Source organism: Phyllostomus hastatus, unplaced genomic scaffold, assembly GCF_019186645.2.
Source record: "Phyllostomus hastatus isolate PE091 unplaced genomic scaffold, TTU_PhHast_1.1 phas_scaffold_1066, whole genome shotgun sequence".
NCBI classification, from domain to species: Eukaryota; Metazoa; Chordata; class Mammalia; order Chiroptera; family Phyllostomidae; genus Phyllostomus; species Phyllostomus hastatus.
This window is the reverse complement of record NW_025334004.1, coordinates 15,423,927-15,446,252: the sequence shown is the minus strand read 5'-3', so window position 1 is coordinate 15,446,252 and position 22,326 is coordinate 15,423,927. Positions and strand designations below refer to the sequence as shown.

The 22,326-nt window shown below is 56.2% G+C and overlaps 2 protein-coding genes across 2 annotated transcripts; both read left to right on the top strand.

The window, feature by feature from the left end:
* Window positions 1-2,950: 2,950 nt before the first annotated feature.
* On the top strand, window positions 2,951-9,034 carry CALHM3 (calcium homeostasis modulator 3). Its single transcript, XM_045853716.1, has 3 exons — window positions 2,951-3,237; window positions 5,418-5,673; window positions 8,451-9,034. The coding sequence occupies exons 1-3, from the start codon at window positions 2,951-2,953 to the stop codon at window positions 8,940-8,942; spliced, it is 1,035 nt and encodes a 344-aa protein (XP_045709672.1). The 3' UTR covers window positions 8,943-9,034.
* Window positions 9,035-15,805: 6,771 nt separating this feature from the next.
* On the top strand, window positions 15,806-19,459 carry CALHM1 (calcium homeostasis modulator 1). The gene is made up of 2 exons (XM_045853722.1): window positions 15,806-16,357; window positions 18,977-19,459. The coding sequence occupies exons 1-2, from the start codon at window positions 15,806-15,808 to the stop codon at window positions 19,457-19,459; spliced, it is 1,035 nt and encodes a 344-aa protein (XP_045709678.1).
* The last annotated feature ends 2,867 nt before the right edge of the window (window positions 19,460-22,326 follow it).

Sequence of the window (22,326 nt, the reverse complement as noted above, 5' to 3'; positions counted from 1 at the left end):
GGTGAAAGGACATGTGTATCTAAATTTTTGCTTTGAATATATCACCAAATTGTCCTAGAACCCCCCCTCCAAATGTGCACACTCACCATTGGTGTATGAAAGTGGTTGTTTCCCGGAGCCCTCACTGGCCCCGGAGGTTACCAACCCTTCCGTTTCTAACAGGTCGGCGAGTTTGGAAAGGCACCGGGTCGTTGGGACTATGTTTAACTGTGAATGAGAATTAGAATCTTTGCAGGGTTGGGGGCCTTTCTTTTTCTGTGAATAGCCTGTTCACATCTTCTGACCCTTTTTCTCTAAATTAGTCGTCTTTTTTTATTATTTATATGCTCCCTCTACAAATTAAGGGAAAGGGCCCTGTTGTGTGGCATGTGTGTGGTAACCCCTCATCAAGTTCATTATTTTTACTTTGTTTGTTGGCACTTTGCCCGCAGAAGCCGAGGCCACTTTCTCTTCCTTCTGCTTCGTAGCCACTGCACTGTACGCTCTATGCGCAAACACCACCCTATATTTTCCTATAGAATTCTTATGATCTTCATTTTTATGGTAAAGTCTTCGAGCCATTGGAATTTATTCTGGTATAAAGAATGAGGCGGAGATTCCGTTTAGGTTTTCCACAAATGGCTACCCAGCTGTTCCAATGCCATCTGTCAGACCGCCTCCCTCAGGGGCCACAGGGCTCCGGGTCGTCACCAGAGTGGAGTCCACGTAAGTGCCAGGCCGCCTTCCCCCAGGTCTGCCAGCCGAGGACCAAAGAGCCCCGTCACACAGACCCCGCAGGGCCCTCTGTCATCAGGAAGAAAGAGAGTCAGGCCTCTTGGACAGAGAGGGCACCATCGCTCTGCTGGACGGGAGGGAACAATAGCTTCCCAGTCTGGAGAGAGAAGTGGGACATGCATCCAATGTCTTCCTTTGGAAAGAAAAGAGAGAACCCTCAGGGGAGACTGCACTCACTGTATAAAAAGAAGAGACACAACCATAGGTGAATTTCTGAAGACACACACTGATACACATACAAGCCACATGTGTTCGAACGCACCCACAGGTACATATACACCACACACACACCCCCACATCAAACTCTGAGAGTCTCCAGTAGGGGGCACCCAGTGCTACAGAACCGCTCCGTCGCGGGAACTCCAAGGATGGCAGAGCCCAAGTCTCTCAAATACGATGCAGATTCCTTTCAAAGGGCAGAAAACCTAGAAGACCGTCCAGCATGGACCCACAATTCTCTAATTTGAGAAAAAGAGAGCAAAGACCTGTTCTATAAACATCTTTCCACTGGGAGTTAACACATGTTTAACACTGCTGAAAAGATTTGTCATCATTAAAATAAAATGTGAATTTAAAAAATTTCCCCAGAATTAGAAGACCCCCCAAGGACACAGCTGCAGATTCCCGGGAGGGGTGGGACACCAAGACACTCGGACTCAGGTGCTGTGGTGCAGCAGATCCACAAGGTCATGGCTGTCCGCACACAGGAGTAAAGCAAGGCCTCCTCCATCTGCCCTTTCCTCTGTCTCTGCCTCTCCGGGTTCAGCGGGCCCAGGGCTCTAGGCCACAAGTGTACTGCCCTCCCCTTTCACTTGCTCCTCAATCCCTTCAAGATTTTCCAGTAAAAATACTTTATGATTTTTATTGGGAATTTTTTTAAATCGTTACTATAAAAGTAGACAATTTAGAAAATACAGACTTTTTTTTCAATGTGAAGCCACCCCCTCGCCCTAGGGTATTTCTTGGAGGAGTGGTGAGCTTCCTTCTCCCTTTTTCTCTGCTGGAGTGTTTTCTGTCAACACCCAGCAGGGGCCAGTGCAGGCACAGAGCCGACCGCCCCCTGCAGGGCCCAGGGCCCCAGGCTGGCCTGGGAGCTCCGTCTCCACTGTCAGAGGCTGGAGCTGGGGACAGACTGGCTTGGGCGAGACCTGTCCCAATTTCTTGCCGAGTTCTCCCAAAAGCCGTGCCTGTTTGTTACTGGAGGCTCCCCTGAGACTAGAATGGGAGAGGGGGTGCTCAAACCCTCCGAGCCTTGTTCTCTCCACCCCCTGCACTTGAGCTGTCTCTTGAAGGGTGGTTGGGAAAAGGGGCAGGGTTTTCAGTGGAGGTGGGAAGACGCTGCTGGGCAGTTAGGAGGGCCTTGAGTGCCAAGCTAAGGGGGCTGAGAGAGTCCGGGTCACACCTGAGCTGAGGACTGAGGCAATGGAAGCTGTGCCTCAGGGGAACCTGAGGTTTTCCAGTGGAATAAAATGGAGCAGAGGCTGCCGGCACCCACTGACCCTCCAGCCCACTCTCCTGACACCTCCTGCCTGACACTACCTTCCAGCAACCCCAAACCACCGGCCACACCAGAGTGCTTCTCACCTCCATGCCTCTGCTGGCGCGGAACCGTCTGCCTGGAAGGCCTTCCCTTTCCAACGCCTTTCATTGGTAAACCGTGCTGAAACGTGGATTAATAAACCCTTCTCAAGGGTTTTCTCTTCCCAGAACTCTTCAGGCAAGGTAAGGTGGCCCTCCTGGCTCCTCCCAGCGTGAAAGTCAACTTGAACTCTCCCTGGGCTCCGCTGAATCAAGTCACATTTTGATCAAGACCAAAAAACATAAACTGGCTCCATCAGTGTCTTGCCCTTACCATACCCAGAATTTGCCTGTCCCCCCGGGGGCACCCTGCCAGCTGTCAGGCCTCCACACCCACACCCTGAAGAGAGGCGGGTTGGGCTGGGGAGGCATGGAGCGGCAGGGCAGGGCGCATTTGCCTAAAGGTGCTTCGGGCTGGCTGGTCACGGAGAGGAGGGAGTGGCACCGGCGACAAGCAGGCTGGGCATCAGAGCCTGCGTGGAGAGCTGGACCTCAGAGGCTCGGCTGGGGACCCTTGGAAGGGAAGAAGCTCTCGGAGGCCCAGACTCACGCCCAGCACGGCCCCTGACCCACGCTGCCCACCCACCAGGCGGTAGTCATGGATAAGTTCCGCATGCTTTTCCAGTACTTCCAGTCCAGCTCCGAGTCGGTGATGAACGGCATCTGCCTGCTGCTGGCTGCGGCCACAGTCAAGCTGTACTCCTCCTTCGACTTCAACTGCCCCTGCCTGGCACGCTACAACGCCCTCTACGGCCTGGGCCTACTGCTCACACCGCCGCTCGCCCTTTTCCTCTGCGGCCTCCTCGCCAACCGGCAGACCGTGGTGATGGTGGAGGAGTGGCGCCGGCCTGCGGGGCACCGGAAGAAGGACCCAGGGATCATCAGGTACAGTCCCACACCACCCAGAGGCCTGTGGGCATTGTCAGGGCCCCTCCCACACCTGCATGGACACCTCCAGGAGCACCCCAGCCCCAATTCTCCCTTGTGGGCATTGTCAGGACCCCCTACCTGCAGCCCCCACCTGCACAGGAATTGCGAGGGCACCTCCAAACCCTGACCCTACCCATGGGCATTGTCAGCTCCCCCCCAACAAAAACACTGCCAGCTGACCCCCAAGCCCCAATGACCCCATGGGTGTTGTCAGGGCTCCTCGCCCACCCCCACAGTCACCCTCAAGTGTGCCCCCTCCTTTCGCCAGCTAAAGCATCGTCAGCTTACGAGCCCCACTTGCAGTTTCCATTCTGGAAACAGATATTCCTGTCCCTGTCATTTGTCACCTTCCTGTGGCCAGTGCTAGAGATAGATGAGTGGCACAGAATCACCCCATGGCACACACAGAGCGTTTGCGTGTGGTGTGAGAGCCGTGACCGGCCTGCAGGCTGCGTCGCTCTCCCGTGGGCTCTCCCATGGGCTCTCCCGGCAGCCTGCGCTGCCGAGCCCTCAGAGCCCCCGGCTGGGGGGCGCCGTCCATCAGCATCAGTCCGTGGGGCTGAGCCATTTGAATCGCTGGCTGGCCAACACCGAACAGCAACGTGGGGCCGAGCTCCAAGCCACCTGCTGTGTGTGCACCGCCTCTGAATTCTCGCCTCGGCCCTGGGTCCGCTCTGGCGGGGGACCCACTGTTAGGGACGAGGGACCCGAGGCACAGAGAAGCGAAGTGACTTGGCTGACTCCCCCCACCCCGGCAGGAAGAAGCACAACTCACGCTCCTGCCCTTGCTGTTGTGGACAAAATGTCTCGGTGCTCTAGGCCTGTGGGCAGTGGCTGGGGGGGTGGGGGCATGGTAGGGTTTTGCCCACTCATGATCTCCCCCCACGCCTGTCCTTTTGCAGGGACAACTGAGGTGTCCTCAAGGGTGTGTAAGGTAACTCCATGACAAGCCTTCAGTTCCCCCTTCTAACCACACTGCCCCCATAGAAAATGCTGGAACCCCACCCCCAGGGGATTTAGAATTCACTGCTGGGTGGGCCGTGCACACACACAGTGGGCACCGTGTCATGTTTGGACACAGTGCGACTTGGAAACACCTGCATCCTGGGCACGAGCAGCCTCCCTCTGTGCTCCCTGGGGGCTCTGTGCTCCCTGTCTCCACGTGCGCTGAGAGTGCTCTCGACCTTCCTCTTCTTTGGGAGCCTGTGGTTGCAGCTCCACTGGGCTCCTGTCCTGTGACCCACACCCACTGCAGGCCACCAGAGGGGTGGCGTAGGTCAGGAGAGGCACCTAAGCACAGTGGGAGGGTGGGCTCCCTGGATGGGGGTGTTTGAGGTGCTGTGTCAGGGAGGGTTATTGGGCAGGGCTGTCTTAGTTACGGCTCCCCTCGAAAGCAGGCTCTTGGAGGATGGCAATAATGGGTGGGCAACTGGTATTCAGTTGCCCACCCATTGGACCCTGAGAAGTTTCTGGACTTTGCCAACATGACCCCCATCCAGGTCCAGTTGTTTCTGGCCAAGGTGCCCTGCAAGGAAGACGCACTGGTCAGGGACAGCCCTGCGAGGAAGGCGGTGTCTCGATACCTGCGGTGCTGGTATCCTTCTGAGAGGGTGGGTAAGACACACCTCAGAAATGTCCCACTGAGGGTCTAGAAAGATGGGGCATTTGTTCACCAGGCCCCATACCTCTTGAGCTGAAGGTTGATATGGGGGGAGGGGGGCTGTCAACATTCTACTGCTTGCAGTCTGGCCCTCAGGCAGATTGAGGTGGCTGAGGTCGGAGGCCCTCAGGCCTCCCTGGGAACAGGAACTACCTGCCAAAGCCGTGGGTTCCCAGGCTGGGCAGGGCCCCCGCAGAGTCTGCTACAAGGCCCAGAGCAGGAAGAACCTAGAGAAGGGCCACAACCAGCTGCTCAGTGTGGCGGCCCCGGGACTCCCAGGGCCCCAGGCCCGCCTCCCTCCTTGCCCCCTGCTTCCGGGAACCCTGCAGTGGAAGCTGGAATCACTCCTTTGCTGTAACTACGACTACTATTTCCCAGCCCTCCTGGGAAGTCCACCTTTGCATCTCTCCTGTAGCCTTCCTGCTTCAGCTGAATTCCAGCCGCCCTTTGTGACCCCACTTTGCTCTGCTCCCAGGTACATGTGCTCCTCGGTGCTGCAGAGAGCCCTGGCCGCCCCCCTGGTCTGGATCCTGCTGGCCCTCCTCGACGGGAAGTGCTTCGTGTGTGCCTTCAGCAGCTCCGTGGACCCTGAGAAGTTTCTGGACTTTGCCAACATGACCCCCAGCCAGGTCCAGTTGTTTCTGGCCAAGGTGCCCTGCAAGGAAGACGCGCTGGTCAGGGACAGCCCTGCGAGGAAGGCGGTGTCTCGATACCTGCGGTGCCTGTCACAGGTAATTTGCGAGGTCCTCTCCTAACGCTCCCAAATACCTTGCGTGGGTTCCAAGGGCTGAGGAGTACAGGTGACTTCCTGCAGCCCCTCCCCACTCCTGGAGACACAGCCAAGGAGCAGCTGGTCCCTGGGGGGACCAGGAGTGTGAGTCACATACAGGACAGTGTGGGGCCTTAGGAAGTGAGCACTCGGTCACCGATGCTGACCCACCCGGGCACAGAGGCCAGGTACCCATATCCTCCAGGAGTCAGCCGGCCCCTCCCCGGGAGGCTGGGTGGCAGGAAAGCACTGGAGGCAGACTGCTCTGTCTGCCCCATACACACGGTCCTCCCACCCTGGGGGTCCAACCTCTGGGCGTCTCTGCGCCACACTGGAAGGAGAGGAGTTGTCTCGGCCACACATTAAATACATTGTGACACGTAATCACAAAAGGTCTCACGATGTTTTAAGTAAACACGATTTTGTGTTGGGCCGCATTCACAGCCATCCTGGGCTGCATGTGGGCCTCAGGTTGGCCACCCTTTTCCCACCGCTCAGAAATAATACTGACTATGTTTCACAGAGCACTCATGTGTCAGGAACCGCACTGAGCATTTCACATGCATTATTCCATTTAATTCTCAGAACAGCCCTATGAAGAGGGTGCAGTCATCATCACCCCATTTTACAGATGAGGAAATGCAGGCTCTGAGAGTTTGGTTCACTGGGCCAAAGTCACACAGCTTGGAAGAGGCAGGGCAGGGATCTATAACCACTGACCCTCTTGACCACTGGCCTCCCTACGGTGCAGGTTCTCCCCAGACACCTGGCTCTTCACAGAGTATCAGCTAGTCATCCTGGGAGCAAAGCCCAGCCCCGTTCCCAGCCCAGACTCCAGACTCCCCCGCCACCCCACCCCCGGGAGCCCCCTGCTGGGCTGTGTCCTACAACAAGTAGTTACATGAACCACACGTGCCGAGTAATACTGGGGCTGCAGAGTATAGAAACATGACCCCAGCCCTTCGCAGAGCTGAGACAGGCTGGTGGCAAACGCAGGCCTGCGGTGCGGTGTAGAGAGGACCAGTGCTCAGGATGCACTTGATTCTAGTTCAGACTGTGACCTTGGCCATGTCGCTCTCCCTCTGGGCCTCAGTTTCTCCTACAAAATGAAGGGAGGTTTGGTCTCTTCACTTTGACGGTCCCTGCGGGCTGAAACGGTGTAGGCTTCACTAGCTCATGGGAAAGAGTGTGTGGAATTTTCAGCGAGAGCAGGGCTGGAGTCCTGACGCAGCTGTAAGTTTATCAGGCACAGTAAGTGCTCCTCGCATGTAGAATACTCACTCACACGAGCATTGTAAGTTGGTAAGCAGGGGTGGGGGTGGAGGCCGAAGGAGAGATGTCTGTGTCTGTGTTTGTGTTAGAGGAGGGACGTCTCTGCTCTGGGCCCACACGGTTGCTCTGGTCTTAAGCGCGGCCTTGAAGAGACCGGGGCTGTGGACATGCAGAGAGGAGGGGGCGGAGCCAGCCAGGTGTGGGCTCCAGCCCTGGAGAAGTGCTCCCAGGTGTTTCTCACTCTTGGCCTAGAACATTGCTCACTGTTGGTACCGTACACAACTCCTCTTCTTCCTCCAGGTCTCAGCCTGAACCTCGCTATTCCCCAAGCGCTCACGTTCAGGCCCGGGAAATCCCCGTGACTCCCTCCGCATCCCTCAGTGTGGCCCCTGGCCTGTCATCGCCGGTTAATTGTTTCCTCCACTTAAGTGTGAGCTCCGTGAGGGAAAACACTGGGTCCCTGTCGCCTCCCCCATGATATAGCACAGATGGGTGCATAGACGGGGTGGATAAATATGTGTGAGAGTGGGAAGGATGGTGGATGAAGGACAGATAGATGGATGGGCGTGCAGGGGAGGCAAAACTTTACCTCCTCCAATCTTAGGTTTCCCACTGAAGTGATAACAAAAAGCATTAACAAATGGGAAGCAAACAGTGTATCTATCACTTGCAGCACACGTCACAGGAGAGAAACCTAAACCGAAGACTAACTCACAGTGGTGGCTTAGAATTCTGACTTATAGTTCATCTTCAACAAAGAACAATACCTTTGTAGAGAAATGGCAGGACAAAGGAAGGCAGTGCGAGGCTTCCGGGGGAAGACACGGTGGGCAGGTAAACTCGTGGGAGGAAACACGGGGTTCCTTACTCCTCACAGATGGAGTGAGGGTTGTCTGCTTTACATCCTCTGGTGCCGTCTCTGGGCGGATGGGGGTCTGTCTCCAGTCAAAGGAGAATGATATCTTGCCTTGAGGCAGAAAAGGGGAAGGTAGAGAGAATTTTTCCTATGTCTGCTGCTTCTTAATTGTCTTCAGATCAAAATAATTGTATGTCAAAGAGGCATAGTTTCGCCCCAGAAAGGTTGGGAGGACGAATGGTGGGTGCACGAATGGCTGGGTGCACGAGCTGAAGGAAGAACAAGCATCAGAACATGAACGGGTGGGAGGACAGACGGCTGGACGGGAGGACACATGATGGACAACAGAAGGATGGTTGGAGGATGCTGGATGGGAAGATGACAGATGCGCAGTCAGAGGAGAGGGTGGATGGCTGGGCGACCAGGGTGGAGAGGTAGCTGGGGAGAGGAATGGGTGTGAGGATGAGAGAGTGAGCGGGAGGGAGGAGAATGGAGGCGGTTGGTAGGATGGATGGCTACATGGGGAGTTAACAGACCTGAGGAAGAGAGAGACTCTGGAACACCCATGCCGGCCACGCCCGCCCCTGACCTTGCTCTCCCCACCCTCTTAGGCCATGGGCTGGAGTATCACCCTGCTGCTGATCGTGGTGGCCTTCCTGGCCCGCTGCCTGAGGCCCTGCTTTGACCAGACAATCTTCCTGCAGCGCAGATACTGGAGCAACTACGTGGACCTGGAGCAGAAGCTCTTTGACGAGACGTGCTGTGAGCATGCGCGGGACTTTGCCCACCGCTGCGTGCTGCACTTCTTCGCCAGCATGCAGAACGAAATGCAGGCGCGGGGGCTGCAGCGGGGCAAGGCGGGTAGGGGCGCCGAGGCCCCCGAGATCTCAGAGCCCACCGAGGGCATGGATGGCGGGAGTGGGAAGGCCTACCTGCGCACAGTCTCCAGCCAGGAGCAGGTGAACCATCTCCTGAGCACCTGGTACTCCAGCAAACCGCCACTCGACCTCGCAGCATCCCCGAGGCTCTGGGGGCGTGGCCTCAGCCACCGCGCCCCCACCATTGCTCAGGGTACCAAGCTGTCCCAGCGCACAGATGTGTAGCCCCCCGACCCCGCAGTGTCCCCACGTCAAGGGTCAGTGCTGACCAGGGTTGGGGGCTTTCCAGGCTGTGGGAACCACAAGGCAAGCCAGCCTAACCCTTGTTGGCCTCCTTCCCCGCAAATAGCCTAGTTTCTGGGTGTGTCCGCCCCTGTGCTCTAAAGCAGGGCTTCAGAGACTTGACTGCGCTCATCATTCAGCGGGGCTTTCGGGAAATGTAGACTCTGATTCCGCGCATCCAGGACTGGTTCCAAGACTGCGTTTCTAACGGGCTCCCAGGTGATGGTGCGGATTCTGGTCAGGGGAACAGACTTTGAGTAGCAGGAATCCAAAATGATCTGCCACGGGTTCTGGGTTCTAGGTGCCAGATTCTAAATAATAATACAATAACGACAACGACAACACATGTTTATATGGTGCTTACTATGTGCCAGGCATTGTTCTAACTTCCTTACGTGCAGGTGTGGGCAAAAGTAGGTTTACAGTTAGGAGTTTATTCTTGTATTGTTATTTATTTATTATCGTATTACTTATTTGTATTATTTTCATATGACAACTGCAAACCTACTTTTACTGCAAACTGCAAACAACTGCAAAACTACTCCACCCCTGTACATTGACTTACTTTATCCTCATGATAACCTAATGCAACACAATGATTATTAGCCCTATTTTTAGAAGGGAAAACGTAACGAGGTTCAATGGCCTGAGGTCACCCATGTAAGCGCTGAAATCTGATCGCAGGCATTGGCTCCAGAGTCTGCTTGGAACCACACGCTGGTCAGCCCTCTAGATGGTTTCATTTGTGTGTTTGTTTTCGGTGCTCTGGTTGGGTTTCCTGCTGCTTCCGCCAGGCTTCTCCGAGAAGGCTCTCACAAGCCCTGCTGGTTGAGTTCCTCTCGAAAGTGATGATTAGTGCCTCTTGCTGGCTACTGCGCATGAATAGTTTTACGTTTTCCTGTTGAAGGGGATTTTTCTGCTTTTGAATGTCAGGAGGGCTGACCCTTTCAGCCAACCCCCAGCTTCCCTAGTCCTGCCAGTTCTCTTTCCAGCAGACCACGGCTGAGCGAGCAGCCCTGCTGGGTGCAGCCGCCCCGCCCCCCCTCCCCCAAGGTGCTGCTCCTTTTGCGGTGCAGCCCCTCTGTCGGCCCGGCTTTTCTGCCCACCTTCAGTTAGCAGGTGCTTCCTCCCTCACCTCCCCACCTTCCGCACCACCTGCGGCCTGACACCTGAGCTCAGCATCTCTTTACAAGGCTGCCTCCTTCCTCAGGCATTTCCAGGGCTATCTACCCACTGCCCTTAGCGAGAAGCTGGCACCCTGGGGAGGAGTCCTCCTGGCTTACGGTGTAAGGACATGCAAATCGGGGCGGGGGGGGGGGTGCGGACCTAGACAGCTCCACACTGAACCAGATGATTCGGTGTGTTCTGATGGTTAAGAACCTCTGGGCCAAGTGTGCCTGTGGGGTCTGGCTCTGGGATGAAAACCGTGAATCACCAGGGTTAGATCTTGCTGGGGGAAAAAAGAAAACAACAAACTACTGTCACTCAGTGTCTGGTGGCCCTCCAGGAAGGGGTGGGGAAGATCTAGCCTGTGAACTCCTCTGGGTCCCCGCTCCTCCCTAATGACTCACCCCCACCACACACTCAACCCCACTGTGGTTTTCATCAGCACAAACGGTGCAGCCCCATGCTTCTCTTGTCCTCAGGGCCTAGAGGCAGTCTGGGGCCCCCGGATGCTGCACCCCCCCCAGAGCCCAGCCCCCTCCATATCAGGCTAACCACATCTGCTCTCCTGGGCTCTGGCCAAGGGACCGTGTAGGACCAGACAATCCCTGCAGCTCAGCCTCCGCCCACCTCCCCTGCTGTGGTTAGGCCATGCAAATATCAGAAATGGCATTGGGGTGAGGCAAGATTTAGGCAAAGTGTTAGCAGGGGTTGAATGGGGAGGGGGGTGAGAGAGCCTGATGGTGGCCCAGTGAGCACTGGAGAGATCCCAGCCCAGGGAAAGGAGGCTCAAGGACCTCCCTTCGGGCTGCAAGGATGCAGCATCTGGACCAGTAAAAAGCTGCTGATAGCCATCAATGCTCTCACCTTCTTATATGGAGCACTTATAGAACACCTACTGCTTAGACAGCCCTGTACCAGGGAATGGGGGAGAGAACATACACAGATGACAGAGCCTGCCATCAGGGAGCTTGCTGTCTCACGGACAGAGAGTTAGTGGTGGGTACGGAAATCATTATCATCCCAAGCAAAAGCTGTAAGTGATATGACAGAGGTGAGCCAGGTGCCACGAGGATTTAGCATGAAGAACAATGGCTCCAAGCTGGGGATCAGAGAAGGCCTGGTGTGGGTGAATCTCCAAGGGTGGGGAGGGTTTTGACAAGTGGAGAAGACATGGGGGTGGGGCAGAGCACTGCAGCAAGAACAGGCAAAGAATTGGGAAAGGGGCAGCACATGTTTCATTTATTCATTCAACAAACACGTATGTCCTTCTTAGGTGAACACCTAAGACCTCTGCTAACACAGTCTGACAGTACTCGAGCTGCCTGGGCAGCTGCATCTCACTGACAGCTGCTGCCTCCTCCACTGCCCGGCTCCTCCCGCAGCTCAGGAAGAAGCAGCGCCTCATGCTGCTACTCTTCTACGCAAATTGGACATTTTCCTAAAGGTCCGGCTCCCTCCGCAGAGGCCCCCTTTGCATGCTGCTTTTCATGACACTTGACTCCTCCGGCCCCGGGGTGGGTGCCAGGACAGCACTCCTGAGGGCAGGAGGCACAGGCCCCCGTGCAAAGCCCCCCATGGCGGCTGTGGGCGGGTTTGCTGTCGCCACCGCCACTGCATCAGACAGTTTGAGCAGGGTCGTGACATCCTGTGCTGCTTCCATCTGCACCCAGTCACGCTGCAGGGAGAGGTGGAGACGACGCGAAGCAGTGCTAAACGCACGCCGGAGCCCTTTCCCGGAGCAGATGGAGTAACAGGCCCCCAAGGGCCACTTCCTAATCTCCGGAACCTGCGAATGTGCGACCTCCACAGGTGATTTCACAGCCATGTCTGCAATAAGAATCTGGAGTTGGGGAGACTCTCCTCGGTGCTCCAGGGGGCCCCGTGTAACCACAAGTGTCCTTATAAGAGGGAGATGGGAGGGTCAGAGTCCGGATGTGATGATGGAGGCAGAGGCTGGAGTGATGCGGGGCCACGAGCCAGGGAATGTGGGTGTGTTCTAGAAGCTGGAGGAGGCCAGGGAACGGATTCTCCCCAGGAGCCTCCAGGAGGAGCATGGCCGGCCAGCCCCTTAGCTCTTGGCCCACTGAGGCCCCCTTCAGAGCCCCGACCCCCAAAACTGCGAGAATAAGTTTGTGCTGTTTTAGCCACTGAGTTTGTGGGGCTTTTCTGCAGCAGCAATAAGAAACTAACACACATTTTCAAAGGAAAGCTCAGGTGCCGAGATGATAAGTATTACTGTTACCAGGTTAGAACAATCATTTACTGAGACCTCACTGCGGGCCTGGCACCATGCTGCACTCACTGAATCCTCAAGACAACACGAGAGGTGAACTCTTTCCTCCCATTTCACGGATGTGAACACAGTGGCACCCAAAGGTTAAATTACTTGCCCAAGGTCCCTGGGTAGTATGTGGCAGGGTACAGACATGACCCCGGGTCCTTAAGTAGGTTGCTCTTAACCACTCTGTGACATGGTTTCTTGCTAAGAAAAAAGTCGACTATTCAGTGAAGGAAACATTGAGCTGATGGGCGGGGCCTCGAGGTGGATCTGGGTGGGCAGGGTGCGGGCAGATGGTGCCCCAGGAGGGGACAGCATACGTGAAGGGGTGGCAGCTAAGGAGTCTCCCCCTAGCAGCCTTGTGTCCCTTCTGGGGTCACTGACACTGCTCTGGCCTCAGCTGCTGCTCAAGACGCCACCCCCTTGGTCTCCCTCCCGGGCCCCCACCCCTGCCTGCACCCCTCAGAGGCAGAGGTCCCGAACCTCCACACACCGGTGCTTAGAGATGTCGATCGACACACGACACCGGGGCCAAGGAGGGAATTTGGAGACATCTCCACAGAGCTCGGTGGAAACAATGACACCTTCTTTATTGTGCAGAATTATAAGCAAAAATGTAGTGTGAAGTATTGGGAAGGATATCAAATGCTGTTTCAGTGTAAAACATCCAGAGGAAGTCTCCCAGGCTTCTCACCGTGAGAAACTCGAGCCTGCTTCAGTGAGCTCGACTTTTTCACATCAGACTTTGAAGTGACAGCAGGCAGAGCCTCTTCCAGGCTTTTTTTTAAAAGCCGAGATACAATGGACCTATCATGCTCTGTTTAGGGTGTGCAACACCATGATTCGATATGTATTTATACTGCAGAATGATCCCACAGTACGTCTAGTTAACCTCCCTCACCTCCCATAGTGACACATTCTTTTCCTGCAATGAGAACTGGTAAGGTCCACTTTTTCGAAACTTTTAAACGTACAATACAGTATTATCACCATGCTAGACCTTACATGCCAAGACTTATTTATTTTGTAACGGGAAGTTTGCACCTTTTGACCCTCTTCACCCACCACCCAACCCCCACAACGATCCTTAGTAATGATCTCTTCAAGTGTTTGATAAATACCCGCCTCAGAAGACATGGCCCCAGGTGATAAATTTAAAACTGACTGTAACAACCATGCAAAAGTCTAAGCGGTCTGAATGGCATGTGAGCACGCCAGCTCTCATCCTTTACTTTCAATAACTGTAAACAACATTCCTGTAGTAGTGAGAATAGTCAGGACCCAATCACACAGTTTCTTTTCAAGTATTTCAAGATCACACCGAAGTCGGAATTTGTGCAGAGTGTGTATGTGGTGAGGGCAGGCACCGTGCAGCCGGCTAGGGCACACTTAGGGGGCACGTCGGCTACAAATAGTGTCCCCTAGAGACGACAGGGACTCCGGGTGGCTCCCTGGAGGCACCCTTCCCCCGGGCTCCCGCACCTCCCCACCCCACCCCACCACTCCCTGCCCGGGACTGTGCCCGGCTCTGCTGCAGCTCGGACCCCTGTCAGACATGCACATCAACCCTGCAGCTTGTCCTTAGCTGGACCTCTCTCATCCCTCTCGCCCTCTGTGGATGCCCCTTTGGGAGCCCCCCAAAATGGCCCTCCAGAGGCCACCAGTCTAGGGGCTCCATCTTCCCCAGGCCCAGCCTGAGGGCTGAAGAGAGCACCATCCTTCTCCACCTGTCTCTGATTTGTGACACTGACTCCCCCCACCCCCCGGGCTTATGGAACGGGAGAACTTGATTCGGCCGGAAGACAAAAGCCAAAAAGCACTTTCCTGCCCTCTCTTCCCACCTGGCCTGTGTCAACTTTAGATGGTGACTCAACCTCTCTGAGCCTCAGCCCCCTCCTCGGTGAAATGGGGGCCACAGCACCCCCTCCACAGAGCTGAACGAGGGTCACACAAGGTGGTGCCTATGAAGTGCGGGCTCAGGGCCTGACACGGGAAGGTCCAGTCTGTGCAAGTTCTGGTTGCTCACACAGGGATACACAGACCACTAGTGCGGTTACATGTGCATACTCAGACATGCAGGTACGAAAGCCCAGAGACACAGCCAGCACACGTGTGCACACAGGGATGCACGCACAAGGACGCATGGTTCTGTGGGTCCCGTGGAGCCCGCCCGGCCAGGCTCTTGCGCTGTGTCAGCCCCAGCCCCACACTCTCACCGCAGACAGGAGCCATCCGGTCGGAGCTGGGTCCGACCTGCTCTTCTGGGAGAACTGGTGGGCATCAAAGGCAGCCTGTCAAGTTCCTTCCACTTTGATAGGAGGGGCCCTGGCCCGGTTCCCACAGACAGTCTGGAGGCCTGAGCTCCAGGCATGAAACCCCACCATCCCACCCTTTATCTTTAAATCTGGGGGAGTAGAAGTAGGAGGCAGGGCCAAGAGAGGATTTTTCATCCACAGTCTGCAAACACACAGACACCCACAGAGGCAGGAGCAAACCAGACAGAAGAGCACCTGCACTGTGCTCTCAGGCCATAGCTCCCTGCCCAGTAGGGAGGGGACCCGCGAACCTCTCAGATACAAACCCTCTGGCTCCAAATCCAGGGCTTTTTACTCTATGCCATGCCGCATTGGCACTGCGTCCACTACCTCCACCACCGTATCCCTGCTGTGACAATATCACCACCATGGTCACTATCATTACTGCTATCACCACCATCACCTCCACCAGCACCGCCCCCAACACCAACACTGCCATCACTGGCACCACCACTATCACCATCAGCAGCACCACCACCATCACCCCCATTACAGCCCCCACCGTCATTGTCATTACTCCGTCATCATACCATCATTGTCTGAACTCATGGAGGGGTCCTCTTGGACCCTGGTACAGCACGGAGGGAAAACCCAATGGGAAGGAAGGGAGGAAGATGACATGCCTCCCAGGAGCCCGGGGAACAAGGTTCAGAAGCTCAGGCCTCTGCAGCAGCCCTGGATCGTCCCAAACTCCTGCATCTGAACCTGCATCTGAATCTCCTTGCCCTCCTCCCACACCCACAGCAAACCGGTCCCCATTGGGTGTGGCCCTGGTAGTTTCCCTGTGCCGGAGGTGGCTGTGGGGAGAGAGGCCCAGGAGGGGAGGGGCAGAACCCTGGTTACACCCACAGGACTGGCCACCCTGCGCCTCTCAGCCAGCACCTGACTAGAAGGTTCCTCAAAGACACGGCAACCTCAGCCACTGCCCTGCGCTCTGCCCGTCGCAGCCATGAGGTGGGCTCCTCGCGGGCACAGTGGGCCACAGGGCCCATCCTGGAGGCGGCAGTGAGGGGGGAGGGGGCCCGCCAGGCCCCGTGGGGGGCACGATGGACAAGTTCCGGATGGTCTTCCAGTTCCTGCAGTCCAACCAGGAGTCCTTCATGAACGGCATTTGCGGCATCATGGCCCTGGCCAGCGCCCAGATATACTCGGCCTTCGATTTCAACTGCCCCTGCCTGCCCGGCTACAATGCCGCCTACAGCACCGGCATCATGCTGGTGCCGCCCCTGGTGCTCTTCCTGCTGGGCCTGGTCCTGAACAACAACGTGTCCATGCTGGCTGAGGAGTGGAAGCGCCCGCCGGGCCGCCGGGCCAAGGACCCCGCTGTGCTCCGCTACATGTTCTGCTCCATGGCCCAGCGCGCCCTCATTGCTCCCGTCGTCTGGGTGGCCGTCACGCTGCTTGATGGCAAGTGCTTCCTCTGTGCCTTCTGTACTGCCGTGCCCGTGACCGTGCTGGGCAATGGCAGCCTGGTGCCTGGCCTGCCTCCGCCTGAGCTCGCCCGCCTGCTGGCCCGGGTGCCCTGCCCAGAGATCTATGACGGCAACTGGCTGCTGGCCCGTGAGGTGGCCGTTCGCTACCTGCGCTGCATCTCCCAGGTGAGGGGCCTGGTGGCCCTGGGCTGGGTCTCCTCGCACAGACCTGGGTCTCTCTGCAGGGGCCTAATTCCCCACCTCTCAGAATGGGACCTCCTCAAGAAGAGTTGTTTCCCCAACAGACCGGGCCCCCCCGCCTCAGATGGAGCTCTGTGGGGCGGGGGCTTATTTTCCCAACTGGGGCAGGGGCTTCTGAAGGCCATGTGTCCTCATCCAGATCAGGGTCACCTGGGGAAAGTGCTACAGCTACTTGAGCCCAGAAGCCTGTGCCCTGTCCTGAGGTCCCCAGAGCGGACCCAGCGGTGCAGCCAGCCCCACGTCCTCCATCCTGAGCTCCAGCGTGGAAGCCTGGGGGAATTTGCATCCTCTCCCTCTTCCAGACCCGGGCAGTGGTGATGCTGGTGGGTGGCTGGGACATTTGGGTACATTTCCCTGGCAAATGCCCCCAGATGGTACCTCCCTGTTTGGGGAGTGGGAGCTGAGGGTCCAGGTGCCCCTGGAACAGAGGGCGTGGGTGAGGGGGGTACACTGTTGGGATGTGCCCTACAGGCAATGTTCAAGGGCCCGCCGATGGGAAGTCCAGTGCGCGGGTCTCCCCAGCCTCACTCCTGAGTCCTCTACCCCTCTGGGCACTCACCCATCTCAGCCCCTCAGGCCTCCCCTGCAGTCACTGCAGTGTGCGGAGGACCACCTGGGTGGCATGCCCTTGCAGCCTGTGGCCGGGGCTGTCAGGGGGGCGGGCTGGGGCTGGGCCTGCCCTGTGAGGGAGAGAGAAACATTGTACTCGGCTCCAGCAGGTCCAGACACCCAGCTCCCTCTCTCCAGCCCAGAACTCTCTCCTGGAGGCCTGTGCCACCACCAGATCCCCCCATGCGAATCTCACACTCTGAGTGTCTGATACAAACTCTGATTCCCTCCCAAACCTGTGCCTCTTCTCCTGTGGGCACTTGTCCCATCATCCATCCCAGGTGGCAGGGCCTGGGGCAGCTGTCCCTCCACCTGATTTTTGTTTTCACCGTTAGTGTCAGGACTTTATCATCTCCCTGCTAAAGTGTCTGAGCAAAGAGGATTACATAGAGGTGCATTTGCGGCACTAGGAGGCAACTTGCTAAAAACCAATTATTCCTTTGGTGAGGAGGGCCACATGAAAAAAGAAAAACAGGAGAGAAAGGAGGGAGAAGGACGCACAAGGAGAAAGAGAAGGGGGATCCGAGCACAAAGTGGCTGTTTGGCGTGCTCCTTCAACGCCATGCAAAGGCCCACCCTCCCTGAGCCCCGTCTTGCCTGCCACCTGCCCTGAACATCACACCACAATCCAAAAGCGCTCCCAGAGGACAGGCTGCCCAGCCTGGAGACATATTTCATTTGGCCTTCAGAGGTCGAATTAAAAATTCAATTTTAGAATTAACTGGCATCATCTAAAAATCAGACATGTTCACATAAAAAGCAGATTTCCAACTTCATTTGAAACATCAGGAGATCCAGCCCCCCAGGGCCCACATTCCCACAGGGAGCAGCAAAGGGGGTGGTCCACGCCCCCACAAACACATGCTCCTCAGCTCCCCATTTGGGGTCTGCTTTGCCAGACCCACTGCAGACATTTGGGTCTGCTCTGCCTCCCCCTTTTCTAGTCTGGTCAGACCCTTCTCCGTGCAGCTGGGAGCTGGCCCTGAAGCACAGGCTGGGGGAGCATCCTGACCTGGGCCCCACAGGGAGTGATCGACAAAACAGTCACCCAAACGTTCAGTGTTGCTCAGCACAGAGTGTGGGTGATTGTCCGATCTGCCCTTGTGACCCCGAGGCCCAGCTCTGAGACCTCAGAGAGGAGGTACTCGGTACAGGCGACTGAACAGCAGACAATAGCAGGAAACAACACAGAGATACAGAACTCAGAGGAGGAAGGGTTGCTATGGCCTGGGGAGGTCAAGGAAGGCTTCCTGAAGGAAGAGGCCTGGTCAGCAAGGGCCTATTGCCATCATTAGAGTGGCTAACAGATACTGAGCACTAACTACATACCAGGCACTGTGCTAAGTTTGATATTACATTTAGCCCTCACAACAACCCTGTGAAAATAGTGCTGTCACCAGCCCCACTTACAGGTGAGGAAAATGAGGCACCTTACTCCTAGTCAACTGGTGAGTAGTGGAGACAGGACCCAAACTCAGGCAGCCTGCCTCCAGTTCCTTATTCACGCCTGTGTGCTGGGAGCCAGGCCTGCACCAGTGTTACTTCCTCTGACACGGACAGTGTGATGGGGCGGGGTGCAGGCAGGACGGGGGGCCTGAAGTAGTGCCCCCTGACTGTTTTCCTTCCTTTCTCCCTTTCCTCTCCTTTCCTTTCCTCTCCTCTCCTCTCTTTTCTTTTCTTTCTCTCTCTCTTTCTTTCTTAAATTGATTCTAGAGAGAAAGGAAGGGAGGGACAGAGAGAAACATTGATGTGAGAGAGAAACATGCATTGGTTGCCTCCTGCATGTGCTTTGACTGGGGCAAACCCCAGTCTAAAACCCAGGCATGTGCCCTGAATGGGAATCAAACCGGCGACCTTTCAGTTTGCAGGACGATGCCCAACCAGCCGAGCCACCCCAGCCAGGGCCTGGCTGACTCTTTCTTCTCTCCCCTGCAGGCACTGGGCTGGTCCTTTGTGCTGTTGACCACACTGCTGGCGTTTGTTGTGCGCTCTGTGAGGCCCTGCTTTACGCAGGCCGCCTTCCTCAAAAGCAAGTACTGGTCCCACTACATCGACATCGAGCGCAAGCTCTTCGACGAGACGTGCACAGAGCACGCCAAGGCCTTCGCCAAGGTCTGTATCCAGCAGTTCTTCGAGGCCATGAACCAGGACCTGGAGCTGGGTCACACTCACAGGGTGCTGGCCACGGTCCCAGCCGACTCGGCGGCCCCGGCTATCACCGAAGGGGCCAAGGAGGAGAGGGAGAAGCTTCGAGGCATCACCGATCAAGGAGCCATGAACAGGCTGCTCATGAGCTGGCACAAATGCAAGCCGCCCCTGCGGCTGGGCCAGGAGGAGCCACTGATGGGCAATGGCTGGGCGGGGGGCGAGCCCCGGCCTCCACGCAAGGAGGTGGCCACCTACTTCAGCAAAGTGTGAGCTATGGCCAGGTGAAGAGGCAGGAATGGGGGGTTCTGAACCCACAGACCTTCAGACCCCCAAACCAGATGGAAAAATGAAGGCTACAGGTGCGGGTGGTAGGCCCCTGGAGCAGACCCGGGTGCCCAGGCATTCACCTGCACATACGAGACTAGAAATTTGGAACTGGAAGGGGACCTCACATCTCCACCTGTCACATTGCCCTAGGTGGCCCCGGGGAGGTGGACAGTGGAGCCACGAGCAGTATTAGTCAAAAGGTCCAAAACTGGCTCGGAGGGGACAAGCTCCCACGTCCCCAACCCCTGCCAGCCCACTTTATCTGGTTCACAGTCCCCACCCAGGCTCTTTGGACACCCTTGTCCCGGTACCCACACTGGCCCGTGACGTGTTAGGGTCTCTGCTCCCTTACACTCACAGCTCAAGGAGTGAGGGCGCGTCCAGCCAGCTCATGAGACGGGAGTCCTCTGAGTTTTCGGCCAGGCTCCTGAGGGAGGCGGAGTGGCCCAAGGGGGCCCAAAGGACGTGACATGCAGCCTCACCTGCTGTGACCCATGAGATGCCAGAAGCCAGGTCCATTGGGGAGGAGCCAGGGTGTGTGGTCACCATGGAGGTCACTCAAGAGTTGTCATGGTGAACTGCACGTTTATTTAGCCCCAGGCACACAGGGCTTCCTGTCTTAGCTCATCTGGGCTGCTGTAACAAAACATTGCAGATCAGGCAGGTTATAAGCAAAGGACATCTAATTCTCCATTCTGGAAGCTGGAGCACCAAGCCCATGGTGCTGCTGGCATGGTCACATTCTGGTGAAGTTCGCGGTCTCATCCTGACTCAGCCAGTGCCTTCTCACTGTCCTCATGTGGCCAAAGAGGGTAGAGATCTCTCGGGAGCCTCTTTTATAAGAGCACTAATTCCATTCATGAGGACTCCACCAAGGTCCCTCCTCCCTTGGGGGCTAGGATTCAACATATGAATTTTGGAGGGGACACACTCAGACCGAAGAACCTCTCATGGGAAAGGCCCTCTCACTGCCTCACGTCCAGGGTGAATCAGACCACCCCGCGGGCCTGAGCAGTTAGAAACAGAAGCTGAAGTCTTCCCATTCTCCCAAGGCCCCCACCTCCTGGGCAGGGGGCTCCTAAGAGCTCAGAGGCCCTGCCCCGAGGGGGGATGAGGGTGGAGGGGTGGAAGCAGAGCTGCCTGGGGTGGGAACAGCCCAAGACTCCAGAGTGACACCGAGCCGGCTCCAGCGCTGGCTCTAGCACTTACAAATTGTGTCCCTCGGGCCAGTTGCTTCATTTCTGTGCCTCAGTTCCCTCATCTGTACCATGGAGATGAGGGCACCTACCTCATGGGGTTGTCCTGGGCATTAAATGAATGGAGTGTATAAAGGACACGGCACATGGTAGGCACTCGGTACGTGTGGCTGACGTGTTTGTTGATTTCTGAACCTGCGAGCTCACTCTCCTCGTCCCCCTGGGTGTAAGAGGATGGGCCATTGGGGACCGGAACATCTGTGTTGAGGAGGAGGAAACAGGGCCAAGATGGGCTGACCACCCCCTCACATGTTTTTAAAATGAAAGCACTTCTCATCTAAGAATTCATTTTGATCTTGACTCCTACAATATTGCTTTAATGATTTCCATTCGTTCCTGTGCACTCTTCCCTCTGTTCCCATGTCTAAAACCCAGTCTCTGTCCCTTTAATTACTTGGGACAAGGGCCATCCCTACAGGCCAAGCCGGGCCGGAGGGCTCCTCCAAGGTATGGGACGTGATCTAGACCCTGAATGAGGGGCAGGATTCAGATGAGTAAAGATCAGGTGTGTGCCGGTGGAGGGGCTCCCGATGGGAAAAGCCAGCCCGGAGGTACTGGGAAGGAAAAGTGGGAAGAGTAAAGCTTGGGTCAGGCAGACGTGGGTTCAGATACGAGAGCAGCAGGGCCCATGGTGAGTCATCAAGTCCCTCTGAGACTCAGCATTTCTATTGTGAAATGGATGCTAAAAGATCTGCTTCTCTGGATATGGTGAGGATAAAGGGAGATAACCTTTTTTTTTTTTTTTGAAAGATTTTATTTATTTATTTTTAGAGAGGGAAGGGAGGGGGAGAGAGAGAGAGAGAGAGAAACATCAATGTGCGGGTGCTGGGGGTCATGGCCTGCAACCCAGGCATGTACCCTGACTGGGAATCAAACCTACAACACTTTGGTTTGCAGCCTGCGCTCAATCCACTGAGCTACACCAGCCAGGGCCAGAGATAACCTTTGAGGGAGAATATGGAATGGTGCTTGGCACATGGCAGGATCTGAAAAACAAACACTGACTGGTCCCTTTCCCTTCACTCCTGCATGTGGGCAAGGCCAGCTCAGAGAGGCCAGCATGCCACCCAGCAGTTCCACTCTTCCAGAACCACAAGCATTACAGAGCTGATGGGGGCCCGGGGGTCTCTGATCCTGGGAGTCACGCACCCTGTCCTGGCACAGGACTCTCCTCTTCAGGCTTCCTGACCCGTGATTTTTCAGCCTTAGCTTGCACACTGCCACAGATGGTGGGGGGCAGGCTCACAACCACTTTTGGGGACAGCCTGGGCAACTCTGATCATTACAGAGGGCTCCCCTCAAAAACGTGCCTCCTCGTAATTCCCACCCCCAGTCTGAATGGTGCCCACAGGACCTCAGAGAATCCCTGACTCCAGAATTCAATCATCAGTCCTCTGAGATCGAAGCGGTACCTGAGGAGTTAGCTGAAGACTGGATAGAAGATGCCAGCTGGGCAAGGGTTTGTCCAGCCAGTGGCTGAAGAAGGGCCAGAAGAGGGGTGGGGATGGGGCCGGAGGGTAGGGGTGGGGATGGGGGTGCAAGGTGGGGGTAGGG